This window comes from Triticum aestivum, chromosome 3A (assembly GCF_018294505.1).
Source record: "Triticum aestivum cultivar Chinese Spring chromosome 3A, IWGSC CS RefSeq v2.1, whole genome shotgun sequence".
Classification (NCBI taxonomy): Eukaryota; Viridiplantae; Streptophyta; class Magnoliopsida; order Poales; family Poaceae; genus Triticum; species Triticum aestivum.
The window spans coordinates 676,238,029-676,260,788 of NC_057800.1; the positions used below are offsets into that span (position 1 = coordinate 676,238,029).

At 47.1% G+C, this 22,760-nt stretch overlaps 1 protein-coding gene across 1 annotated transcript; it reads right to left on the minus strand.

The window, feature by feature from the left end:
• Window positions 1-14,656: 14,656 nt before the first annotated feature.
• On the minus strand, window positions 14,657-21,498 carry LOC123063133 (uncharacterized). The gene is made up of 8 exons (XM_044486877.1): window positions 21,432-21,498; window positions 20,948-20,981; window positions 20,510-20,844; window positions 20,222-20,403; window positions 15,714-15,840; window positions 15,279-15,600; window positions 15,066-15,192; window positions 14,657-14,970 (listed from the first exon to the last, which is right to left on the minus strand). Exons 3-8 carry the CDS (start codon window positions 20,776-20,778, stop codon window positions 14,894-14,896), a joined length of 1,104 nt encoding a protein of 367 aa, XP_044342812.1. The 5' UTR covers window positions 20,779-20,844; window positions 20,948-20,981; window positions 21,432-21,498; the 3' UTR covers window positions 14,657-14,893.
• Window positions 21,499-22,760: the final 1,262 nt, after the last annotated feature.

Sequence of the window (22,760 nt, forward strand, 5' to 3'; positions counted from 1 at the left end):
AGTTAGTTAAACATTGCAAACGGTGCCAACTCTTCAGCTCCAAGCAACACATGTCGGCTTCAGCACTCAAGACCATTCCCCTCACTTGGCCCTTCGCCGTTTGGGGACTGGACATGGTGGGCCCATTCAAGACGGCGCGCGGCGGCATGACTCATCTGCTTGTCACCGTGGACAAATTCACCAAATGGATTGAAGCAAAGCCGATCAAGAAGCTGAATGGGCCGACTACCATGACATTTATCGCAGATATAACAACTCGGTACAGCATGCCACACAGCATCATCACCGACAATGGCACGAATTTCGCCAAGGGAGCCTTGGCACGTTTCTGCGTGACGCAAGGCATCCGGTTGGACCTAGCGTCTGTCGCCCACCCGCAGTCAAACGGCCAGGTCGAGCGAGCCAACGGCCTCATCCTTTCCGGCATCAAGCCCCGACTGATCGTACCACTGGAGCGTTCAGCCGGCTGTTGGCTCGATGAGCTGCCGACTGTCCTCTGGAGTCTGCGCACTACACCAAACAAGTCAACCGGCTTCACTCCTTTCTTCCTCGTATATGGTGCCGAGGCGGTCATCCCAACTGACACCGAGTTCGACTCGCCTCGGGTAACCATGTACACGGAAGCCGAGGCCAAGGAAGCACGAGAAGACGGTGTCGACCTGCTGGAAGAAGGCCGGCTGTTAGCCCTCAGCCAGTCCGCCATCTATCAGCAGGGCCTGCGCCACTACCACAGCCGGAAGGTCAAGCCAAGATCCTTCCAAGAGGGCGATCTTGTGCTCTGGCTGATCCAGCGAACAGCCGGCCAGCACAAGCTCTCGGCCCCTTGGGAGGTCCCCTTCGTCATCAGCAGAGCCTTAGGCAACGACTCCTACTACCTGATCGATGCGCAGAAGCCGAAGGCACGAAAGAGAGACGACTCCGGCAAGGAGTCAGAACGACCATGGAACGCCAACCTCCTCCGAAGGTTTTACAGTTGAAATACAGTATGTATCACGCCAACTTTTGTACTAAGTACGAGACAATAGGCCCCCCGAGGAGAGCTTGGGGACTGCCATCTTTTGTCTATAAATGAAAAGTATCATGCTTATGGCCTTGTCATTGCATTCACTTTTTTCCGTCCGGCACCGGGTTCGACTAGTCGGCCCGGGGACTGGCCGCCTGGAGTTATATTAGAAGTCCTACCCGCAGTCAGACAAGTAGTGTGCCGGCTCCCAAGCCTTCTCTTGCCAAAAGTCGCAGTTCGAAGAACCGGCTGTCCGGCTGGCAAGAGTCAAGGGCAGGAACGGGTGCCCACACGAAAAATGGCTAGGGACTAACGGACTAATATAACAAATGCCGGTTTTTCTCCCACCGCCGACCGGCTACCAGAGTAGCCGGCCGGCCGGCTTCCATTCACCTCGCTCCAATCTAAGAAAGCTCGAGTACTTGCCTTCTCAGAAGGGGAAGGCGGCAAAGGAAACAGCCTAAGGATAAAAAGCATACATGAATGGAAACCAAACACGCAATAATATTTACATAAAAGACCTTCAAAAGGCCAGCATTCGACATAGTTTGAATACACCCCCAGTGGGTGGAACTGCGCAAGTTTGATAAAGTTGTTCAAAAGGCAACAAGCAGGAAAAAACAAGGACGGCAGACTAAGCCAAGGGAGCGACTGGCGAGTCGGGCAGGTCAGTGGAGACGGCAGTGCCGGCTGGCGAGCCTTGGCATGATCACCGCCTCCCGCAGAGGGCACGCTAGCATGCACCTCGTTGCTGGAGGCACGATCAGCCTGAGGCTGGCTGGCCGCTTCACCGGCTGGCTCAACGTCTTCGCCCTCCTCTCCTTCATCGTCTTCGCCTTCATCGCTGGAGGCGATCTCCTCTTCCGAGTCTTCACCTGCTGCCGGGTCCAGCCCGAACCACTCCTCCAGCTGGGCAATGCCGTCATCATTAATTTCAGGAGCGAAGACGCTGATGTCAGTACACTCGGCGATCGTCGAAGCGCGCTAAGCGATAGCCGGCCGCACGTCCTCCAGCTCTTCGTCAGCCTCCAGCCGACCGGTGCGCAGCTGGTCCAGGTTCAGCCCCGGATACCAAGCTCGGACGAACTCCAATGCCCGCCCAGCTCCAAGCCGGGCCGCTGATGCTTTCCAAGCCTCGAAGCGGCCAACCGCAACTTCCAGCCAGTCGGCAGTCCGACTCAGGTGCGGGGAATTGTCTCGCTTGGCCAGAGGGCGGCTAACACCTGCGCCCCGGCGCGCTGGAGGTGGCGGAGCATACGATGAGCCGGCTGCAGCCGCGCTTGGACCGCCAAGAGTTGCTCCTCAAGCGTCCGACTCGCGTCCGGCGCGATGTCGGCCCCCGCCTGACGGCGCGCTTCGCGATGGGCCTCGATGGTTTGGGTAGCGAAGACGGAGTAGCCGGGAAAGTAGTCTGCACAGAGAATAAAAAGCAGCACAAGTCAGAACACAAATCAGGCGGCAAGGGGCATGCAAGGAGCGAGGAAGGCGGCTTACCGTCGATCAAATCCTCAATACGGCCGAAGCCTTCATTCAGCGCTTGCCTGGTCTCAGCCCAGCCCGCCGCTTCGGTCTCAAACTCGGCCTTCAAGGCGGCTTCGTTATCCTGCGCCCTCTTCAGGGCCGCCTTGTGGCTCTTCTCCTGGTCAGCCAGCTTCTTGGCCAGGCGGTCACGCTCCAGGACCAAGGCGTCATACTCAGTTTCCATGGCGCGAAGGGCGGCCTGCGCCTCGCTGAGCTGCCCCCTCAAGTCGGCATTGGCCCCTGCAAGCATGAAGACAAAGGAAATTAAGAAGGTGAAGTCGTCAAGGAAGATCCGACCCGGCTGCTCAGCAGTCGGCCCGAATCTCGGGGACTACACCTAGTGGGTGCGCTGATGCGCCCTCCCAGGAGATGAACGAAACAAATATGCACTCCGGCTGCTAGTCAGGTCCTTGGTTCTCCTGCCCAGCTCTTGAGCCTGGGAGTTGAAGGCGGCTGCACGGAGGTTGTGATACTCCTGAAAGATTATACAGGAAGCAAGGATAAGTTAAGTTGTCAAAACCTAGTAAGTTCCAAGCCGCCTGCGCAGCAGCCGGCTCGGAACTCGGGGACTACACCCAGTGGGTGCGCTGACGCGCCCCCACGGAAGAAATCGAAAGAGCAAAATAACCAAGGACAGAAGACTCACTCGGATGATGGCCCGCGTCGAGAGAAACTCTTGAGTGTATCGCTGCAGCGAGGCGGCCTGATCTCGAAGCCGGTTCTGGACCTCCTGGGCCGCCGCGTTCAGCTCGCCCGTCCCCCCGCTGGGAGTCCACTCGGACGTGCTAACGCTGGCCGCCTCCAGGGCCTCCGCCGTCTGGCTGGAGCCCGCTGCTCGGTGCGGTTCCGGCGCGGAGGCGCCACCCCCTACGCACCAGCGCAATGCCGGCTGCACCTCGAGGCCGGCCCCTGCCGCCGGCTCGCCCCTGGACGGCTGCTCTAGCGCCACAGCTGATTGGCCGCTTTGGCCCGCTCCAGCCAACGCCGTCTGCGACGCCTCCTCCACGAAGATCACGGGGTCCTCCCGCCTCTCCATCACCGGCGGGCCTTGGTCGACCTCCTCCGATGGGGGCACGGGAACGTTGGGGGCCACGGCGCGGAGGGGAACAACAAGCAGCGGAGGCCGGTTGTGCGAGGCCTCCGCCTCCGTTTCCGCGGCTGCCGCCTCCGCCCGGGCCTTGGCCGCCGCGTCAGCCCGCTCCTTCGTCGCCTGGACGGTCCTTCGCTCCACCGCCTCCCGCTCCTCCCGCGCGTTCCGCTCCGTGGCCTCCTTAAGGTCGGTGCGGGGATCCACGCGGCGGGAGCTTGAGGACCCTCCAGTCGGCCCGACTACGGATCCGCCAGGACCTCGCTCGAGAGAAAGCGGCGCCCTGTCCGGCAAGAAAAGAAAGGTTTAGAAGAGTTTCGGACGAAGAAGACAAAAAATATATACGCAAGACATTTGATGACTTACGCAGAGATCGACTGCGGTTGCTTCACCACCTTGTGGAAGCGGGCCGCCTTCGCGGCCGCCTCATCCCGCTTGGTCGCCGCCGTGGAGGCCTTGGATTTTTTCGGCCGGCTGCCGAAGAAGGTCGACACAGCCCGGCGCTTCTGCGCGCCGCCACGGGCAGCCGGCACGGCAGACGAGCTCGCGCCTTGATGATCGGGCGTCGGCTGGCGGTGCGGGACGACTTCGACCTCATCGTCATCCGGCCAGTCCTCGAAGCTGGCCCCGAGTCCCGCGCCTCCGTCCTCGTCGCCTTCCCCCACGATGGCGTCTTCCATGGTGGCTGCTCCCAGGTCCGGATCATCGGTGTCGTCCATCGTAAGGTCGGGGAGGAGCTGGCGCTCTACCCCAGCGGCCCCGGCTGTCGGCGGGAAAAGAGGGTTCTACAAAAGGCAAACCAATTGATCAAGAATCGGCTATCATGAGGCCGGCTACAAAAAAGGGAGAAAAGAAGAAAAGAACTTACGGCAGGCGGAGGGTTGGCGCGGGAATACGGCTCCTTGCCGTATCGCCAATCCTCGGCGAGCTTGCAGTTGGAGATATAATTCACCATGTAAGACACCTCTGCGTGAGGCATCTCCCTGGTGCTCAGCCGGCACGGGTCGAAGCGGCCGCTCATTTGGCAGATCATGTGAGGCCGGCCTTGGAGCGGAAGCACCCGGCGCTCCACGAAGGCGGCCACCAGCCAGATCATGTCAAATTCGATTCAACTCAAAGTAGGAGAAACAGACACCCGCCAGCCACCTTTATGCAAAACTAGTTGCATGTCAGTCGGTGGAACCGGTCTCATGTGCGTGGACATGTAAGGTTGGTCTGGGCCGCTTCATCCCACAATACCACCGAATCAAAATAAGACATTGGTGGTAATAAGTATGACTATCACCGCCCACAACTCTTTGTGCTCTACTCATGCATATCGTCTACACATAGACCTGGCTCTGATACCATTATTGAGAATCGTTGCATGGAAAACAAAAAAAATTATATGCACACGCAATGATCTATCCATGGAGATGCATAGCAATGAGGGAAAGAGTATGTCTACGTACCCTCCTAGACCGTAAGCGGAAGCGTTTCACAACGCGGTTGATGTAGTCAAACTTTCTTCGCGCCCCAACTGATCTAGTACCGAACGCACGACACCTCCGTGTTCTGCACATGTTCAGCTCAGTGACGTCCTCGCATTCTTCATCCAGCAAGACGAGCGTAGTAGTAGTAGATGAGTTCCGGTAGCACCACGTCATGGTGACGGTGATGGTGATGCGATCTTTGTAGGGCTTCGCCTAAGCAGTACGAAGATATGACCGAGGGAGTAAACGGTGGACGGGGGCGCCACACACGGCTAAGACAATGTTGTGTCCTTGAGTGGCGCCCCCTCCCCACATATATATAGGTGGGAGGGGAGGAGGCAGCCCCTAGGGTGCCCCAAGAGACCTGGCGGCAGCCCTAGGGCTGCTGCCTTGCCCTGCACCCCCTTTCCTTATATGAAGAAGGGGGAAGGAAAGAGGGGGAGAGGGAAGGAAGGGGGAGTCCTACTCCACACTTTCCTTTCCCTCCCCTCCTTCCTTCTCCTCCTATAGGCTGGCCTCTATAGGGGGTGCACCAGCCCCTTGTGGGCTGGTGTTTTCCCTCTCCTGGCCCATAAGGACCATATCTTTGTCGGGGGTGCCCGAAACTCCTTTCCGGTGACCCGATAAGTACTCGGTACCCTTCGGAACACTTTCGGCGTCCGAATACCATCGTCATATATATCAATCTTTACCTCTTGACCATTTCGAGACTCCTCGTCATGTCCGTGATCTCATCTAGGACTCCGAACAACATTCGGCCACCAAATCACATAACTCATATAATACTATATCGTCATCGAACGTTAAGCGTGCGGACCCTACAGGTTTGAGAACTATGTAGACATGACCGAGACACCTCTCCGGTCAATGACCAATAGCGGAACCAGTATGCCCATATTACCTCCTACATATTCTACGAAGATCTTTATCGGTCGAACCGTTATGACAACATACGTAATTCCCTTTGTCCCTCGGTATGTTACTTGCCCGAGATTCGATCGTCGGTATCTTCATACCCACTTCAATCTCGTTACCGGCAAGTCTCTTTACTCGTTCCGTAATACATCACCTCGTGACTAACTCCTTAGTCATTTGCTTGCAAGCTTATGATGTGTATTACCGAGAGGGCCCAGAGATACCTCTCCGATACTCAGAGTGACAAATCCTAGTCTTGATCTATGCCAACTCAACAAACACCTTCGGAGATACCTATAGAGCATCTTTATGATCACCCTGTTACGTTGTGACGTTTGATAGCACACAAGGTATTCCTCCGGTATCCGGGAGTTGCATAATCTCATAGTCGAAGGAATATGTATTTTACATGAAGAAAGCAATAGCAATAAAACTTGAACAATCATTATGCTAAGCTAACGGATGGGTCTTGTCCTCACATCATTCTCCTAATGATGTGATCCCGTTATCAAATGGCAACACATGTCTATGGTTAGGAAACCTTAACCATCTTTGATCAATGAGCTAGTCTAGTAGAGGATTACTAGGGACACGGTATTTGTTTATGTATTCACACATATATTTAGGTTTCCGATCAATACAATTCTAGCATGAATAATAAACCTTTATCATGAATAAGAAAATATAAAATAACAACTTTATTATTGCCTCTAGGGCATATTTCCTTCACTTTGGACTAGTTTAAAAGAAAGATGTGAGGAGGTTCTTTTACATGGGGGAAAAGACAAACCCATGTGCATGCTCACTTTAGATAGAAAGTTATCTATTAAATATTTATACTTACACTAGATTAAAGTCAATTGTGGCTATCCACAAAATTTTCTCTGGAAATTAAAGTTCCAGCAAAAATAAAATTCTTCCTGTGGTTGCTGAACGGGAAAAGCATTTTAACTAAAGACAACATGTTAAAGAGGGGATGGAAAGGAGACAAAAAATGGGTTTTCAGTGGGAAAGAAGAAAACATTAATCATCTCTTTTTCTCTTGCTCGGTTGCTAGGCTTATTTGGAATTTGACTGGGTGTTCTTTTGATTTACATTTAATTCCTGCTGATCTAAATGATTGTTTTGGTAGATGGATTAACGGATTTTCTAAAAATGATAAGAAATTGGTCCTAGTAGGCACTTCAGCCTTACTTTGGGTGTTTTGGATATGTCGAAATGATATTATATTTGACAGAAAAAGATTAATCGCCCTTTGGGGATTGTAAAACTATGCAATTGGATTCCGAATAGGGTTGTATTGCAGACAAAGGACCAGGGGGAATGTTGATGTTGGGAGCAAGACTCATCAAACTGGTAGCAAGTGGGATCTATCGAGCTTCTCAAGGGTGGAGAATTGGGGTTCCAGGGCTGAAGATGTGAAAGCTTTTTGATCTTCACGGTTTTTTGCTTCTTCTGTTGTGGGGGTTGTGGCACCCCGGCTCAGAGAAACCGGAACGCCTCGTATTCCAGCCCAGAGATCAAGGAGAAGTGTCTGGAATACGGCACCGCTTGACACATAACAAATCAGCTCTTATTACAAGAATAATAATACAAGAGTCTGATGTTACAAAGAAGCACATCAGCACGGCGATACTACACCTGTGATACTACACTTGCTCTATGCTAGCAGCGGAACAACTCGAAGCAGCGGAATACTTCTAGCAGTGGAACAACGACGAAGGTGGTGAACTCCACTCTGCAGGGACTCTGGCTGGGACACGATCTAGCTCACACGCACGGCAACCTCGATAAGCAATCAAGCAATCATGGCATCACCTGCAATCTAGCATGACATGCCAGGTCAGTAAATTGAATGTACTTTCAAGCTCACAACAACCATAAACATCAAGGCAAGACAATAACATAGCATTAAACAGGTTAATTAAATTAACAACTACTATGATGAAGCATCTACTAAGCATGGTATGAAACTACCATCATACTGATAAACCAACATCTCAGATCTCCATAACCATATCACTCTTGGCTAACCGACCAAGTAATATACCATCTCGATCACCTCATGATCAAAACCAAACGGTGATCACTCACGGATCACCAACGAACCACACTTGGTCCAACGGGTTACCTCATAACTAAACGGTGATCACTCATGGATCACAAACGGAACATCCACATGATCACCTCGTGACCACATCACAAACTGAATGATCATCCTACAGATCATCCCAACATCATCATCAACATCATGCCAAACTGTACTGCTCAATATATATCAACATATAAATCACCTATAAGTCATTCCGTCATGTGAGTGTTGATCGAACGGTGTGACCTAGTACGAACTTGTGCCCATTGCCCGAGGACGCGGCTATCGATAGATTAAACACACACACTGTGCAGAGGTAGCGCACTTTACCCACACCACAGAATCCATGGCCTCGCACTCCCATTCGGGTGGACCAACGACATTCCGAAAAAACCGATCTACTGCCATGACACTCTCCCGGCCACTCCGACCAACACCCCTTTTTGGGTTCAGTCCTGGGTGGCCCCGTGCCTACCAAAGTCACCAACGGCCACCGTCGTGGCAAAACAAAAATGGTCCCAAATGGGGACAAAAAGGCGCCTAACAACAACTACGGGCACACAAGGTTATGTCTGCTTACCGGGACAGGGTACCGCACGCCCATAACCTTCCCTCGTTGGAGGCACCGGCGAGAGGCATGACAATAGACCGCATTATGGCCTTCTCATAAAAGGCAAATGTGGTTGCACTGGAAAAGTCTGTTTCAATGGCACCTGGCCAACTTAATGACGGAATTTATCCCCAAAATATAACAGTATTAACTGATACTCCGATATTATCTATCAACCTATAATCCAAGTCATAACAATATCCAACAAATAATCCCAAGCTTAATATAGTCTTACCAAAATACTCCGAGGGCAGTATAACACTACTATCATGATAAATCTAAGAACGATAATACTACTACTCAAATATCAAGAACTAACTATCCAACTATGATCCACATGCAAGCATCATCTCCAACATCATACTCCAAAACATACTATCAACTAGCATCATGATGGAAACAATTCTAGCCACTAATAATCCGAAGGCAGCATGCCATACCAAGTAATACTCCAAAATAATACTAGATACCATCATGAAAATAATCATAATAGCCACTAAGAATCCAAAGACACATGTCATCCACATAATCATCAAAATATAAGTCCTAGAACTCCAAGCAATATCATGGCAATATCAAGATCAAAACAATACTCCGAGAAATGCCATGAACAAATCATACATAGCTAATGCAATACTTTAAACAAGTTCAAATAAATAAACCATGTCACCGCATTGCAATCATGCAAATGGAGGGTGTGGCTTGCCTGGGGTGGAAGAAATCACCGGGAAGAGGTGCGAGAAGCTTGCGGAAAGAATCGCCGGAAAACGTTCTCTCTTGGAGGGGGCTGATTAAGTGCAAGGGCAAAATGGTCATTTTCACAGTGTCAAACCATAGTGAAAATGAAACCAACAAAACAGGCTCGACGAAACGCAGAGGTGGGCTTCGGATTCACCTGATTTGGAGCTATTGGTAAAAAGATATGAATGTTTTTCTGCCAGGGACCTATATGTAAATAAATCATCACAAACATGCCCTCGGCTGGAAAAACAGAAAGCGCACTTTGCGGAAATATGCCTTCTCCTCTGGAAAACGTATTCCTCGTTGTAACAGAGAGAAAATACGCCTTCAGTAAAGGAAAGCATACCTTGGATGAAGTAGAAGAAAAATACGCTTTCGGGGGAAAGAAACGAAATGTGTGAGAGTTCGTCTCCACTTATCTGACGTGGCTGGCGGGGTCAACGGCTGAGGGGCTGACGCGCGGGGCCGCGGCCAGCTGGCAGGGGGTCGTCGTCTTCTTCTTCTCCTTGCTCGCGCTCGCCCGCGGTCCAAAGGGAGGTCGCCGGTGCGGGAGCTCGTCCGGCCGGCTCCGGCCATCCCCCGCCTCACTCGACCTATGGGCGAGCTCAGCAGGAGGAGCCGCACCCTTCTGCGGAGAGCACGGGCTCTGAGGTGGACCGATACTAGCGCGAACGGAGACATGGCGGACGGTGGCTCGGGCAGAAGTGGGCACGGGCCCACTGGCCACGGGAGGAAGAGGCGAAGGGCGGGGAAGAACCAGAGGGCTCTAGGGGTTCTATTGGTGGTGGAAGAAGGATGAGAAGATCTCGGGTTGGCGCTGATTTGGGAGGAGGTCGTCGGCGGCAATGGCGACCGTGGGGGTCGGGTAGAGGCTCTGGAGCTCGGGGAAGTGACTGGGGAGGTCTATAGGAGGGAGGAGAGGAGACTGATGAGCTCGGGAGGCCGTGGGGATGGCTATATATAGCCGAGCGAGGGAGGTCGAGCTCGGGTGTCGCCGCGGGGATCCGGCCAACGCTCTGGCGACGGCCAGCGATCACGGGGAGGCGCGGGATCGCGACGAAGGGAGAGCGGACAAGCGACAGTGGTGCACAGTGCAGGAGGGGCCGAGGGCGCAGAGGGGAAACGGACACGGCGCCATTAGTGCTCGGTCAGCCACAGTGCGCCGGTGGGCGCGCGGCGACGAACACTGACGGAGGGGCTTATGGGGGGAAGTGGCTCCATGAGGACGGCGACGACACGGGGAACACGTTGGACAGGCCCGTGCTCGCTGAGACGCCGAGCAGAGGAGGGGCCCGAGCAAGAAGACGCTCTGGACGCGGCCGATGCGTGTCAAAATGGTGGTCACCGCGCAGACTGGCAAGGAGAAGAAGCCAAGGGTTGGCAAATGATGTCTAGTGGTAAGTTCTTCCAAGGAAGGTTTCAAGTACGGTCGTACATCGATGAAAGGAGTTGTGGTTAAATGGTAATCATCCTCTGAAGTTTACTGCGGTAAACTTGGCCGTGCACTGCTAATCAATAGAGATTTGATTGGGTCAAATGGAGCTGTCTGAGATGATTAACTAAGAAAGGATTATGATTATGGAGGTTTTGGGGCATAATGGACCACAAACTAATATAGTTGCTTTGTAACTCACATTTTATGGAGTGAAGTGCACTGTAGGTCCTTGAACTATTCCAGGGATGTCACGTAGGTCCTCGAACTATGAAAATCGTCATCTAGGTCCTCAAAGTGCAGTAAGTGTGTCATTCAGGTCCAAAATCTCCCTGACAGGCTCTAACTGGCCAGCTGGCACATAAACAGTAACCGTAACAGTACGCGGCAAACAGTCCTGAATTCCTGTGCGTGATGAACAATACACGACAAAGAATAAACATAAAAAAATATCAAAAAACTGAGATCCTCTGTCATCGAAGAGACCCTGGCACGTGAACAGTAAAAATGTCATTAATTCAAAAAAAGTTCGCGAACAATGAATTTGGAAAAATATTTGTGACTTTAATAAAATGTTCGTGAACGATGAATTTGGAAAAAAATATTCGTGACTTTAAAAGAATATTCATGAGTTTAAAAAAAGTTCGCGAACGATGAATTTGGAAAAAATATTCACGACTTTAAAAAAATGTTAGCGAACGATGAATTTGGGAAAAATATTCGCGAGTTTAAAAAAAGTTTGCGAACGATGAATTTGGAAAAAATATTCATGACTTTAAAAAAATGTTCGCGAACGATGAATTTGGAAAAAATATTCGTGACTTTAATAAAATGTTCGCGAACAATGAATTCGGAAAAAATATTTGCGACTTTAATAAAAAGTTCACTAACATTTTTTAAAGTCAAGAATTTTTGTGGTTTGCGAACATTTTTTCCATACCCACGAACAATATTTGTGGTTCGCGAACATATTTTCAAATTTATTGTTTGTGAACTTTTTTAAAGTCGCGAATATTTTTCCCATATTCGCGAATATTTTTTTGAATTAATGAACATTTTTACTATTCACGCACCAGGGGTATCTTTGATGCCAAAGATTTTCAGATTTTTTTTGTTCATATTTTTTTATTTTTCGCACTGTTCACCATGCCAGCTGGCCATTTAGAGGGGTTTAGTGAGATTTTGGACCTGGATGACACACTTACTGTACTTCGAGGACCTAAATGACGATTCTCATAGTTCGAGGACCTATGTGACACCCCTGAAATAGTTTAAGGACCTACAGTGCATTTCACTCAATTTTATGGGTCCAGAAACTTGATTAGGAAGGTGCACCCACATGGAGATGCCACTTGAGCTGAATTTTGGCAAGACTAGTTATTTGGACAGATAAAGGTGCTGTAAAAATTTCATACCAATTGGATGCACCAAAATGGTACTTCCTTCACAACTATTTTCCCTATCCAGAAACTTGCAAAAACTCTAGAGACATATTGGCTTGATTAAATGGTCCCAAATTTGCTGGAGAGAAGTTATTTGGGTAGTAGAATGCTCTGGTAATTTTTCAGGTAAAATGAAGCAATATAAAATGTACTTGCTTCACAACCTGAAAATATTGACAGAATCAAAGATTTGATTATGTGCTCACATAGATAAAGGGATGGAGCTGAAATTTGGAGGAGTGTGCTAATATGAGCACATGAAGGAGAGTGCAAAATTTCAACTCATTTGGATAACCCTAGCTAGTACTTCCTTCACAAAGCCTTCTGTTTGACAGAAACTTTTAAAAATCACCGAGGAAGATTGGCTAGGCAAATAAAGTTGAATTTTTGCATGGAGAAATTATTTGGACATAAAAGAATGCCCAAAAAGTTTGGGAGCAAACAAGGTTGGATAAATGACACTTCCTTCACAAAGTGCCCCTCTGGACAGAAATGAAGAATAATTATTCAGGAATTATTCTTGCGCTAGGACAGGAAAGTTTGGGCATATTTGAGCAACATATGACCCAAAGAAATTATGAAAATTATTTGTAAATTTTTGGATGGACAGAAATATAGGTTGCTTCACAACCTAGGGTAGACAGGGTTATTCCTTTATTAGAAAAGGGAATATTCCCTAGAAAAAGATTTTAGGGTTTGGTCAAAGAGTGAAGTGACATGATTTTGGTAAGGTTTTGAGAATTATTATCCACTTGAGAGGGGGAATAAGGATGATTTCCCAGATGGCAAGACCACAGAACCACTCGAAAAAGAAAAAACAAAGCAAAAACCAATAAAAAAACAGAAAAAAGCCAAAAACCCGGCTGTTACAGGGGCTGATGCCTGGTCTTTTGCTCTGGGCCTTGGCGGTAGTGTTTTGTTAGACATCGCGACATCTTTTGGATTTCTGAACTCTGTCTTGTAACAGCGATGACCTGGGAGAACTTGCTTTACTGGTATGTCTATTACGGGTAGAAAGCTTGTGGTTAGAACCTTTTGGACTGGTGTATGTTTCCGCTGTTGATTTCATTTAAATGAAATCGGAGGAGAAACCCTCTTTTGCTTAAAAAAACTACCATGCGAATCAAAGGATGAGATGATTCAATACTACTCGGTTTCAGAAATAATATGATATACCATAAAAAAACTCATATTATTTGCATGCATGCATCTCACGCTTACCGTGGGCAAAGTAGTCCTCGACGAGGAGTGCGACCAGCCACAAGCATCGGCATCTCGTATGGACACTGTCGTCGTACGGCTGCCGTCTCGTACGGCCGCCGTCCACGGGGAGTTGGTCCAGCCGTCCACAATAACGCCTTGACACACGGCCGTTGTGAGCGTGTTGTCCACGGGGCCAACATCGTGTCCAGTGGCCGCCATGGATGACAGGCTGAGCCGTCAGACTGGCCGGCGGCGCCGAGCTCCTTCGGTGAGGGCGTGAGGCCATGGACGAGAGGTCGTTGCTGCATCGTGTTGTTTGGCCACCGCCGTCAAGGCTCTTCGAAGTGGCCGCCATTGACGCAAGCGAGAATAAGATAACCCTAATTAGACATATTTAAAAAGTATAAAGCTGTTTAGATCACTACTTTAATAATCTAAACATAAACACTCTTATATGTCTTGGAAGTTGATCCGTCCGTCCACGACGACGTTTTGACACACGGCCACTGCGAACGTGCTGTCCGCCGGGCCAATAGCGTGTCCTGCGGCCGCCACGGACGAGCCATCCGACTGGCCGGCGGCGCCGAGCTCCTTCGGTGAGGCCATGGGCGAGAGGTCGTCACCGCATCGTGTTGTTTGGCCGCCGCCGTCAAGGCCCTTCCGCATGGCCGCCATTGACGCAAGTGAAACACTCTTATATTTTTTTTCTACAGGGAAGTAACTGTTAGAGCATGACAAAGTACTTGTGTTTTGGAATTGAGGATTGACAACAGGTGGGATTGGGATGCTTTGAGATTGTCGCGGCCACGTGAAGCTCATCTGATTGGGTCTCACAACATCGCCAGTCTCATAGGATTGGGTCTCACTGCGTTACCTCCCACCTCCTGTGTGCTCTGGTCTGGTCAGCACCACAAACTACTCTGGCCCAGCGAAGAGGAAGACGTCTGTTGTTCGGCCACGACCAACTTCGCTACCTTTCCTTGCAATCCCGCGTGGCTAATGGCACCGGAGCAACACAACTACTTGCTCAGCCTCCTTCTTTTAGGAGTTCTGCACCGGAAACGGTGAACAACGTCGCCTATGAAATCTCAGAGCAAACATTTACCAAGGTTCAACTAATTACTGCAAATCCATCACATAGTAGATCCATGGTTGTCCTAATAATTAATGGTTTAATCACACCACAAAGGTTCACAATGGTACATCAATACAAGTTCGTAAACGGTTCCAACTATCCTAGAACCAACACAAATTATACAAGTCTCATAGTTTTCTTCCCTGAAATATCATTACTTGTGCAGTTTTAGTAAGCAATAGTATATTATGCTAGGGATAAGGGTCTGTCCCGGTCATCATTGTTGCAACGGTTGCTATGTCAATGTTTTGCTTTGCCTTTTTCTTTCCCTTCGGATATCCTTATCTTGTAGAATCCTCTCATATAGTCGGTTTCACCTTAATTGAAGTTGGAGACACAATATTATATGTTAAATCGCTACACATGAGACGATAATCATTTGGAAGTTCTACTAGATTTTCCAAAGAGATACCTCGAAGAAGTGGAGACGAATCAAACCACCGTAACTTCTTTATGGCTCTCGCCAGTAATATCATGTAATCACCCTTGCTATGTTGTACATATCTCTCAATCTGAGCCTTAGTTGTCCCAATTTTCTCCTAACATGAAAAAAAACATGGTACAATATATATACAAATAAAAAAATGAAGTGTTATAAAATACTCCCAAGATAATACACACTCACCTTTTGACCTGAAAATCCTTTGTACTCGTCATCGTAGTGAGCGACAATTTTGTTCCTCAAGAATAAAACTGAGTGAAGCAAGTTGTTATCCTTATGTTCTCGTTCGATGTTATTCTCATCTTTTGGTTTTGTAAACTCTCGCATGAGATGAATTAGTCCAAGAGACGGCTCCCTCATGAGTTGACCTCCTTTCTCTGTCTGTGCGTATGGTAGCTTGTTTTTTGCATCACGATCCATGTCAACCATAAAATGTATTTCTCTGATGAACTCCATCTTTGTGTTGGCATTCCATAAACCCGGCTGCCAAAGTAGGTCGTCATAACTGCACCATTGGCACATCACATATGAGCAAATACATGACTTATAACCATAATAATAAGATAAAGGACAACATATGGCCAACATATTTATTTTGCAAAATGACAACCGACCTACCTCACTGTTCCCTGCATTAAGAAGCGAGCCAACTCCCTTAATTCCATACTGGCTTGGTTACCGTGGCCAAACAAGGAATTTAGACAGCCTCCAATCTCGTTCCAGTGTGTTGCTTTCAAACCATTGGCTGCATGTTTTCACAAAAATGCATAAATTTTCAAAATGATTAAGCAAAGGTGCCATGATTCCACAGGTGAAATACTCACTTTAATAATTTCCTAAGGCCATTACATTAAAGGAAACAAACTTGAACTATACTTGGGTAACAAAATGTTTCATTTTCAAGAAAACGTATCTAGTTCAATGCAAAATGCTACAAAAAAATCAGAATTTATTGTTATGTCATAATGCCTAAAAGTAAAGTGTCATGATCATTACTGATGACACGCCACTTAGCTGCAACAACCAGTACTCTGAAGTCAGAACTCAAGCATTGGTGTTGGACAGTTTCCCATAAAATTAAAGTGCATAGAAATAGCAAGTGTGGAGTAGCATATATATAAGAATGTAAAACATTAAATAAAATCTATCATTATACTTCAAGCTACCACATTGATCCACATAGAGTAAGTAATCTACTCTGTTGTTTTTGTAACGGATCTTAGTTACAAGGGATGGGATTTAAAACTGAAGATAAGAAACATATAGTATAAATTTGCAAAAAGAGACATGCATGTGTTTGAATCAAAATCTGAACAACGGAACTCTGTACTGCATGGCAATGACATCACTGCTTTCATCAGCAATTCATCAACAAACGTTCCTACATATTAAGTTCCTATCTCCTTCCTTTATTTTTTATTAAATGGACGGAGTACAAATGAATTTGACTCGGAATCTCCCTGTCCAAGAATAAATTTAAACCTCATAATTCCTCTGTAGACATCTATAAAGTGTGCCGTTGATTATCTTTCCTACGTACTGCACATTAAGACCATATGTAGCTAAATATATGAATACATTTTGCACACTAGGGATTTGACTTGTAAGACCTAAAACTAGAAAAGTTGAATAAAGAGAACAATTTGATTTCAATTAAATTTCAAATAGTATGTACTGGCATGTGAGAAATGAGAATGCGACATGCTTCAGATTTAACAAGATGTATGGATTTAGTTGTAATTGAAAAGGTGTCGTCGTGAATAGAGAAGAGTCGGGCTATGGTGCACTTTTGAATTGACGGTCAGTGCAAAGTTAACGATAACTAGAAATGGTTGATTTCCAGGAATCAAATTACCATGTACCAGTGCAAGGCATGCAAGTAGTGAGAACAATTTGTGTGAGATACATGTGCAAGTGGCACATCATACAAGAATGCTCAACAGTGTTGCAGCTACAACAGTAATGATTTCAAGCAACCAATCATGCCAAGTAGGTAATAAGCTGTGTATGCTATGCTGAAAAAAACATAAATCATGGATGGAAGGGGGCGATTGAAAAGTCGAATGTAACATCAGCCACTTCCGAATGTTATAGAAACTCGCAATGAATATATTTTCTAGGAAACATATAGAAGAAATCATGGAAGCATACTAATGAACTGAAATAACAACAGTGCGTGTGGATGTGACTCGAGATGATGAGACTGAACATCTATCCACTCATCACCCACATTTTCATAGAATAAAAGAAGTGTTCAAGAACAATAGAGTGGAGACGAGCGGACGCCCATGAATTGGTTATCACTATCGGGTTGAGTTCATGTTTGATTGGAAGTGACTGAGAAGAGGTACATTGAGAAGTACCAAAGAGTATTAGGTACTTGTACATTGGGAAGTACTTATATTGCATGGCATCGATAAAGTAAGAAGAATCGACATATCAATGCCAATGTGTTATCTGTGCGACCTAACGTATCATCGAAAAAGAGGAGCATGATTTGTTGTGGCAAAAACCCTAAACTTGGAAGTGAAAACATGTCAAATATGTGGTAAATCTTGTTTACTGTGCTAAATAATACCCACAAAAAATGGGCACCATAAAAAATATACGAGAAGGGGTCAGAGTGATCGATTGAGAATAGCTTATAAAATTATGGTAACTTTACTCTAATGAATGAGCATCTTAGATGGGTATGCAATAATCATAGTGGAAACATATAGCTAGATACATTCCACCAATCAAATAATGTAAGTTCAATATATATCGCTAATGATGAGGCAGATGGAGGAAGAAAAGGCAAGGTCTCCATTTCATATTGGTTGAGTTGTGTCAAAATTGTACAGGTAAATACAAAACAACATACACACTATCAGAAAGACTATTCAAAAATACGAGAGACATTTTCTTAAGCATTTTAATACAACATATACTGATAATTGGAAGTATCTAGAGGCATGATACTGTTGCAATAAAAACCATTGAATACAAGCACCAAGAAGTTGAGCAGACAAAGAGAATTCTCTATTTTTATTTAGAGAAAAGGCTCGCACCTAGCCCGACTTTGAATTTAAAATGCCATCAACCGGACAGGATTATAACGGACAACAGATCACAAAGCAAGCAAGAAAGAAATGGCTAAAGATACAAGGTGCTGTGGGAGCAGCAAACGAGCCTCAAACAGACTACAAACATATGAACTAAGACTAAAGCACCAGGCTGGTTGAGGTCGAAGAAGCCCACCACCACGATGATACACCGGAGCAGGCAGAAGCTAGAGCTTGGGAGGGAGAACAACCAGCAGGTGCCCCACACAAACGAGTCAACTCCCTATGGAACAGGCACGCACAGGCTCGACCCACTCCATCTCCAAAGTACTCCCTCCGTAAACTAATATAAGAGCGTTTAGATCAGAGAGTAGCAGTGACAGCCTGGCACGAAGGGCGTCGATCCGTCGAAGGATGGAAACGTGAGCACTGACGCCCAGGACGTTCGGAGACCAGATCATATCATGAACACTGAGCAAGGCTGCTACTCAGGAAACTACCGAGGACAAAGCTGCAAGGAATGCCGATGCCGAAGTTGCATTGCAGAAAGATTCCATGAGTAAGTCAGCACGGAGGCACGAACCACGCCGCAATCGACCGCCTAGAAACCAGACCAAGTGCACCCACACCCCCAATTCACCCATAGCGGCACTTCCATGAAGGGGACGACGCCCAAAGCACCGCTGCCGCCCAATCCGGCAAAGTATTGGGTTCTCTCACCCGAGCCAACAGAGGAGGAGAGAGCCAACAGAGGAGGAGAGAGGGAGGGAGGGAGGATAACTTGACGGCCCCTTCGGATCGTAACCACACCCATCATCGGGCTGGCAGAACCAGCCGAGGATTTCTCCCGCAATCCATCCCCCACCTTCGCCAGCCCTTACCAGCGTAGAACCGACAGTCAAGAGACCGCCACGGCCCAGAAATGGCAAGGTGGAGGAAACTTGAGAGGTTGCAAACGACGAGCTTCAGAACTGGAGCGAAGTCGACAGGACGACAAACACTACAATGGCCAGTGGCCGACATCATCAGCCACCCGGCCGTCCACACGACCAAGGCAGCTGGGCAGCACCTGAGACTAGGCCCTCGCCGAGAAGAGGCCAAGACTCCCACCAACCAGGGCCGCCGCACACCGGGAAAACCAGCCCCGCCGGTCACCCAACGAGCAACGAGCCGCGAGCACGCAGCCAGCCTCCCCAGCTGCCGCACCCCAGCAGCTCCCGAACCACATTCCAAGTATCCAACACCCAGCGGTCAGCCCATCATGGGGACGGAACAGAGCAGCCAGATCTGGCCGGCGACGAAGGAGCCCACGCTCAAGAGACAACGACACAGAAATACGGCAGGAGTCGCCATGAGGATCCTCCACCCACGAATGCGCAACCACCAGCAGCCAAGACCGGCGGCGTTCGGCACCACCGTGCCTGGGAAGCAGTGGGGCCTCTACCCCGCCCCCCAACGCCACGGGCGGCTGGGCATGAAGACGATGTGCCCCAGCCCACCCGACGCCGGCAACCCGCCCCGAGAGAGGCAGCCATTGAGGTGCATCGCGTTGCAGGCCAGATCTGAAGCTTCGCGCCGATGAATCGCAGCAGGAGCGATCAGGGGAGATGCGGGAGGAAGAGGAGGGAAGCCCCGCCGCCGATGTTATAAATACGAGCTATCAACTAATGTTTCAGTTTAATTCTTCTTGATTGATGAAGAAACCTATAATAATTATTGTTGAGTGGAGGATAAGGAAGAATGATTGCAAGAAGCAAAACTGGAACTGGAAACTAGGAGTACACGATAGGCCACGGATGATATCGGTCTTCTGTTGTCGATATTTATGAATAATAACATAAGTAACACACTTGCTGAAGTATTTTTCTACCAAAATACAACCGTATTTTCACAAGACATATACCCTTTGTGCTATTATTGAAACGATGGGCTATTATGGGACCATATTTAAAAGAGAAAACAATACAAAAATCATCATGCATTTATCTAGGCGTGCAAATGCACGCGTCACCCATCGAGTTCATTCATTGTTGTTCAGAAGAAGAAGAAAAAGGATAATGTGAACTTGAAGGTTTAAATTACCTCCTTGATAATATATGTCCATATTTCCTAATAACACCAACGGCTCGCCATCCACCATCTTGTAATATATGTTCGGCGGGTCAAGCCTTATTTGCATTAACTCGCGTTGAGTGTTTCTTGCACTGGACGTACCCTCACCAGCATAATGACTGTTGACATGATCAATAGTGGAGAAGATAGCCCTATAAATAAGGGCATGCTTATTAGAGACTGATGGTGCAAAGATACTAGCTTTTTTTTTTGAGGGAAAGATACTAGCTTCTCATTTGTGCAAAAGTTAATACGTACCTAAACATTTTAAAGCCGTGTTCAGAGAAGCCATTGTAAGGGTCACCTTCCTCAAACATTGTTTGTCCTCCAAGTTGTTCCATTGTGCCGTCAACTCCCCTAAACACTATATATGCTACGTCATGGCAGTGTGGGTCCTCCCAAATGCCCACTGGCTTCAGTATGTTTGGATGAGTAAATTCCAGTAGAGCTTTGTACATGGTATATGCACCATCCATTGTCTTCCTTAGAGCAACGCAACGCTTTCCATCAACTGTAGCTTCATACATTTCTGCTGCCCCTGGAACCAGTACATCCTTGATAGCTAGTGTGCAGCCACGATGATCTACTAGTATCTGCAAGAAAACCAAATTGCATGTGATTATCATTTATATTTTTTTTGGGGGGGGGGGGGGGGGGGGGGGTTGGGGGGGGGGGATGGTTCAAGTGCTAACTTACTTGGCAATTGGTGGGGTTGCATTGCACTGGAACCCTGAACCGATGTATCAAAATGTTAGATATGTATACACATATATGGACTAAATCTAGTGCAAGCATAAAACATGATAGACCAAATCCATCCCTGCGATAAGGTAAGGTAAGGAAATGCTAATGTGAATACCCTCAAAATGGCAAAAACATGTACCCCACAACCCTAAAGATTTTTGTATAAAAATATGTATGTACCTTGTCAAAAATATATTGCTACTTACAAACTATGTTAATTTACGAGTTGTGCAAGAAAACAAATCTGTACATACATAGTTGCAAAAGAAAATAACGCATCTCCTCTTTTTTGTTGATAAATAAACAACTACATATTTTGGCACAAAGTTTGTCCACTAAACATATTTTCCCCACAATACATACACACCCATAATGCACATAATCCAACTCCACTTATTGTGAAATTTAAATGCGAAGGTAGGCAAACCAAACTGACCGTAGATCTGGTCCATCTGGAGGGTCCTTGGCTGAGCCGCTGACCACCTGCTGCTTTCCTCCCCCCCCCCCCCCCCCCCCCATTCGCATGACAGCCGCGCTTCACTTCTAACTAGTGTTTTATCTTTTTAGAAACAATTTTGTGAAAGAACTCAGGGTTCGTTGAGCTGTTCTTCCAGGAATTGCTGTTTGCTAGTGGTTGTGTAGGAAAGCAAATTGCTACTCTGCTCCCCAAGAGTTTATATATCACCATACATGCGTAACTCGTGAAGATACACCAAATTTTACACCATCAAGGTGGCACGTTCTACACAGGACAGTGGTCACGAACCCATTAGGTGAACATATTCACTCACCATAATCTGCTGAAAAGAAAAATCACTCACCACAATGTGGTGGTGGATCGAATGAGCCCACTTTACCAAAAACGTGACCAAATTCTAAAAGATCACGTAAAAGGGCAAAGTAAGAGCATCAGCGGGGGCAAAAAAATTAAGTGCAATCATGCGAGTAGAGTTCTTATGTATTTGGGGACTATGGTCCATATAACACACTCTAATTCTCTCTTAATTAATGGGTGAGTTTAATTTTTTGCCTCCGTTTAAAAAAAGAAAGAGTACTTCTTGCCCTTCACTTATAATATTTTAAGGGTCGCGCTAACTGACACACGTGTGGCAGAAAGGGAGACGCACCACACGTCTCTAATGTAAACATATTGCCATCTCATCGCATACATGCATGTGGGAATCTTTTTGAATTTTCAGTTTTTAAAATGTTTTACCTCTTAAACGAAAAATCTGATTGAAAATCCGTTTTCACCATTAAATCCCTCGCGATGAGATCTTCGAAACTAGATCCCATGTTGATATGTTTTGATGAAAAAAAATTTGGATTAAAAGTTGCCATGTCTATTGCATATGAATTGCCATGATGTTTACCCTGAAGTTGCCATGATATGTTTCAGCTATTTTCTTCTACATTTAAAAGTAAATTTTGACATTTATAAAACAGGGAATTAAGAAACTAGACTTGCCATGAACCTAAACTAAAATTGCCATGATACATGCACGTAAAATTGCCATGGTTCATACAAAAAATAATTTTCATGGTCAAAGTACTGGAGTTGTCATCATCAAAATACTAAAATTGCCATGATCTACAAACTAAAATTGCCACATGGCAACTTTAGTTTAAGCCATATGGCAACTGCAGTGTAAACATCGTGGCAACTTCTGGCAAAAAAAATTCGTCGAAACATATCAACATGGGGTCTAGTTTTGAAGATCTCGTCGAGACGGATTTAATGGTGAAAACGGATTTTTAGTTCGCT

What these genes read in the sequence shown, in the direction of transcription:
- LOC123063133 (XM_044486877.1), bottom strand. Translation starts at nt 20,778, where the DNA reads ATGTATGAAGCTACAGTTGATGGAAAGCGTTGCGTTGCTCTAAGGAAG. An exon ending in AAGGATTTTCAGGTCAAAAG is followed by an intron (nt 15,193 to 15,278) that starts GTGAGTGTGTAT and finishes TTTTCATGTTAG; the next exon opens with GAGAAAATTGGGACAACTAA. An exon ending in TTCGTCTCCACTTCTTCGAG is followed by an intron (nt 14,971 to 15,065) that starts GTATCTCTTTGG and finishes ACTTCAATTAAG; the next exon opens with GTGAAACCGACTATATGAGA.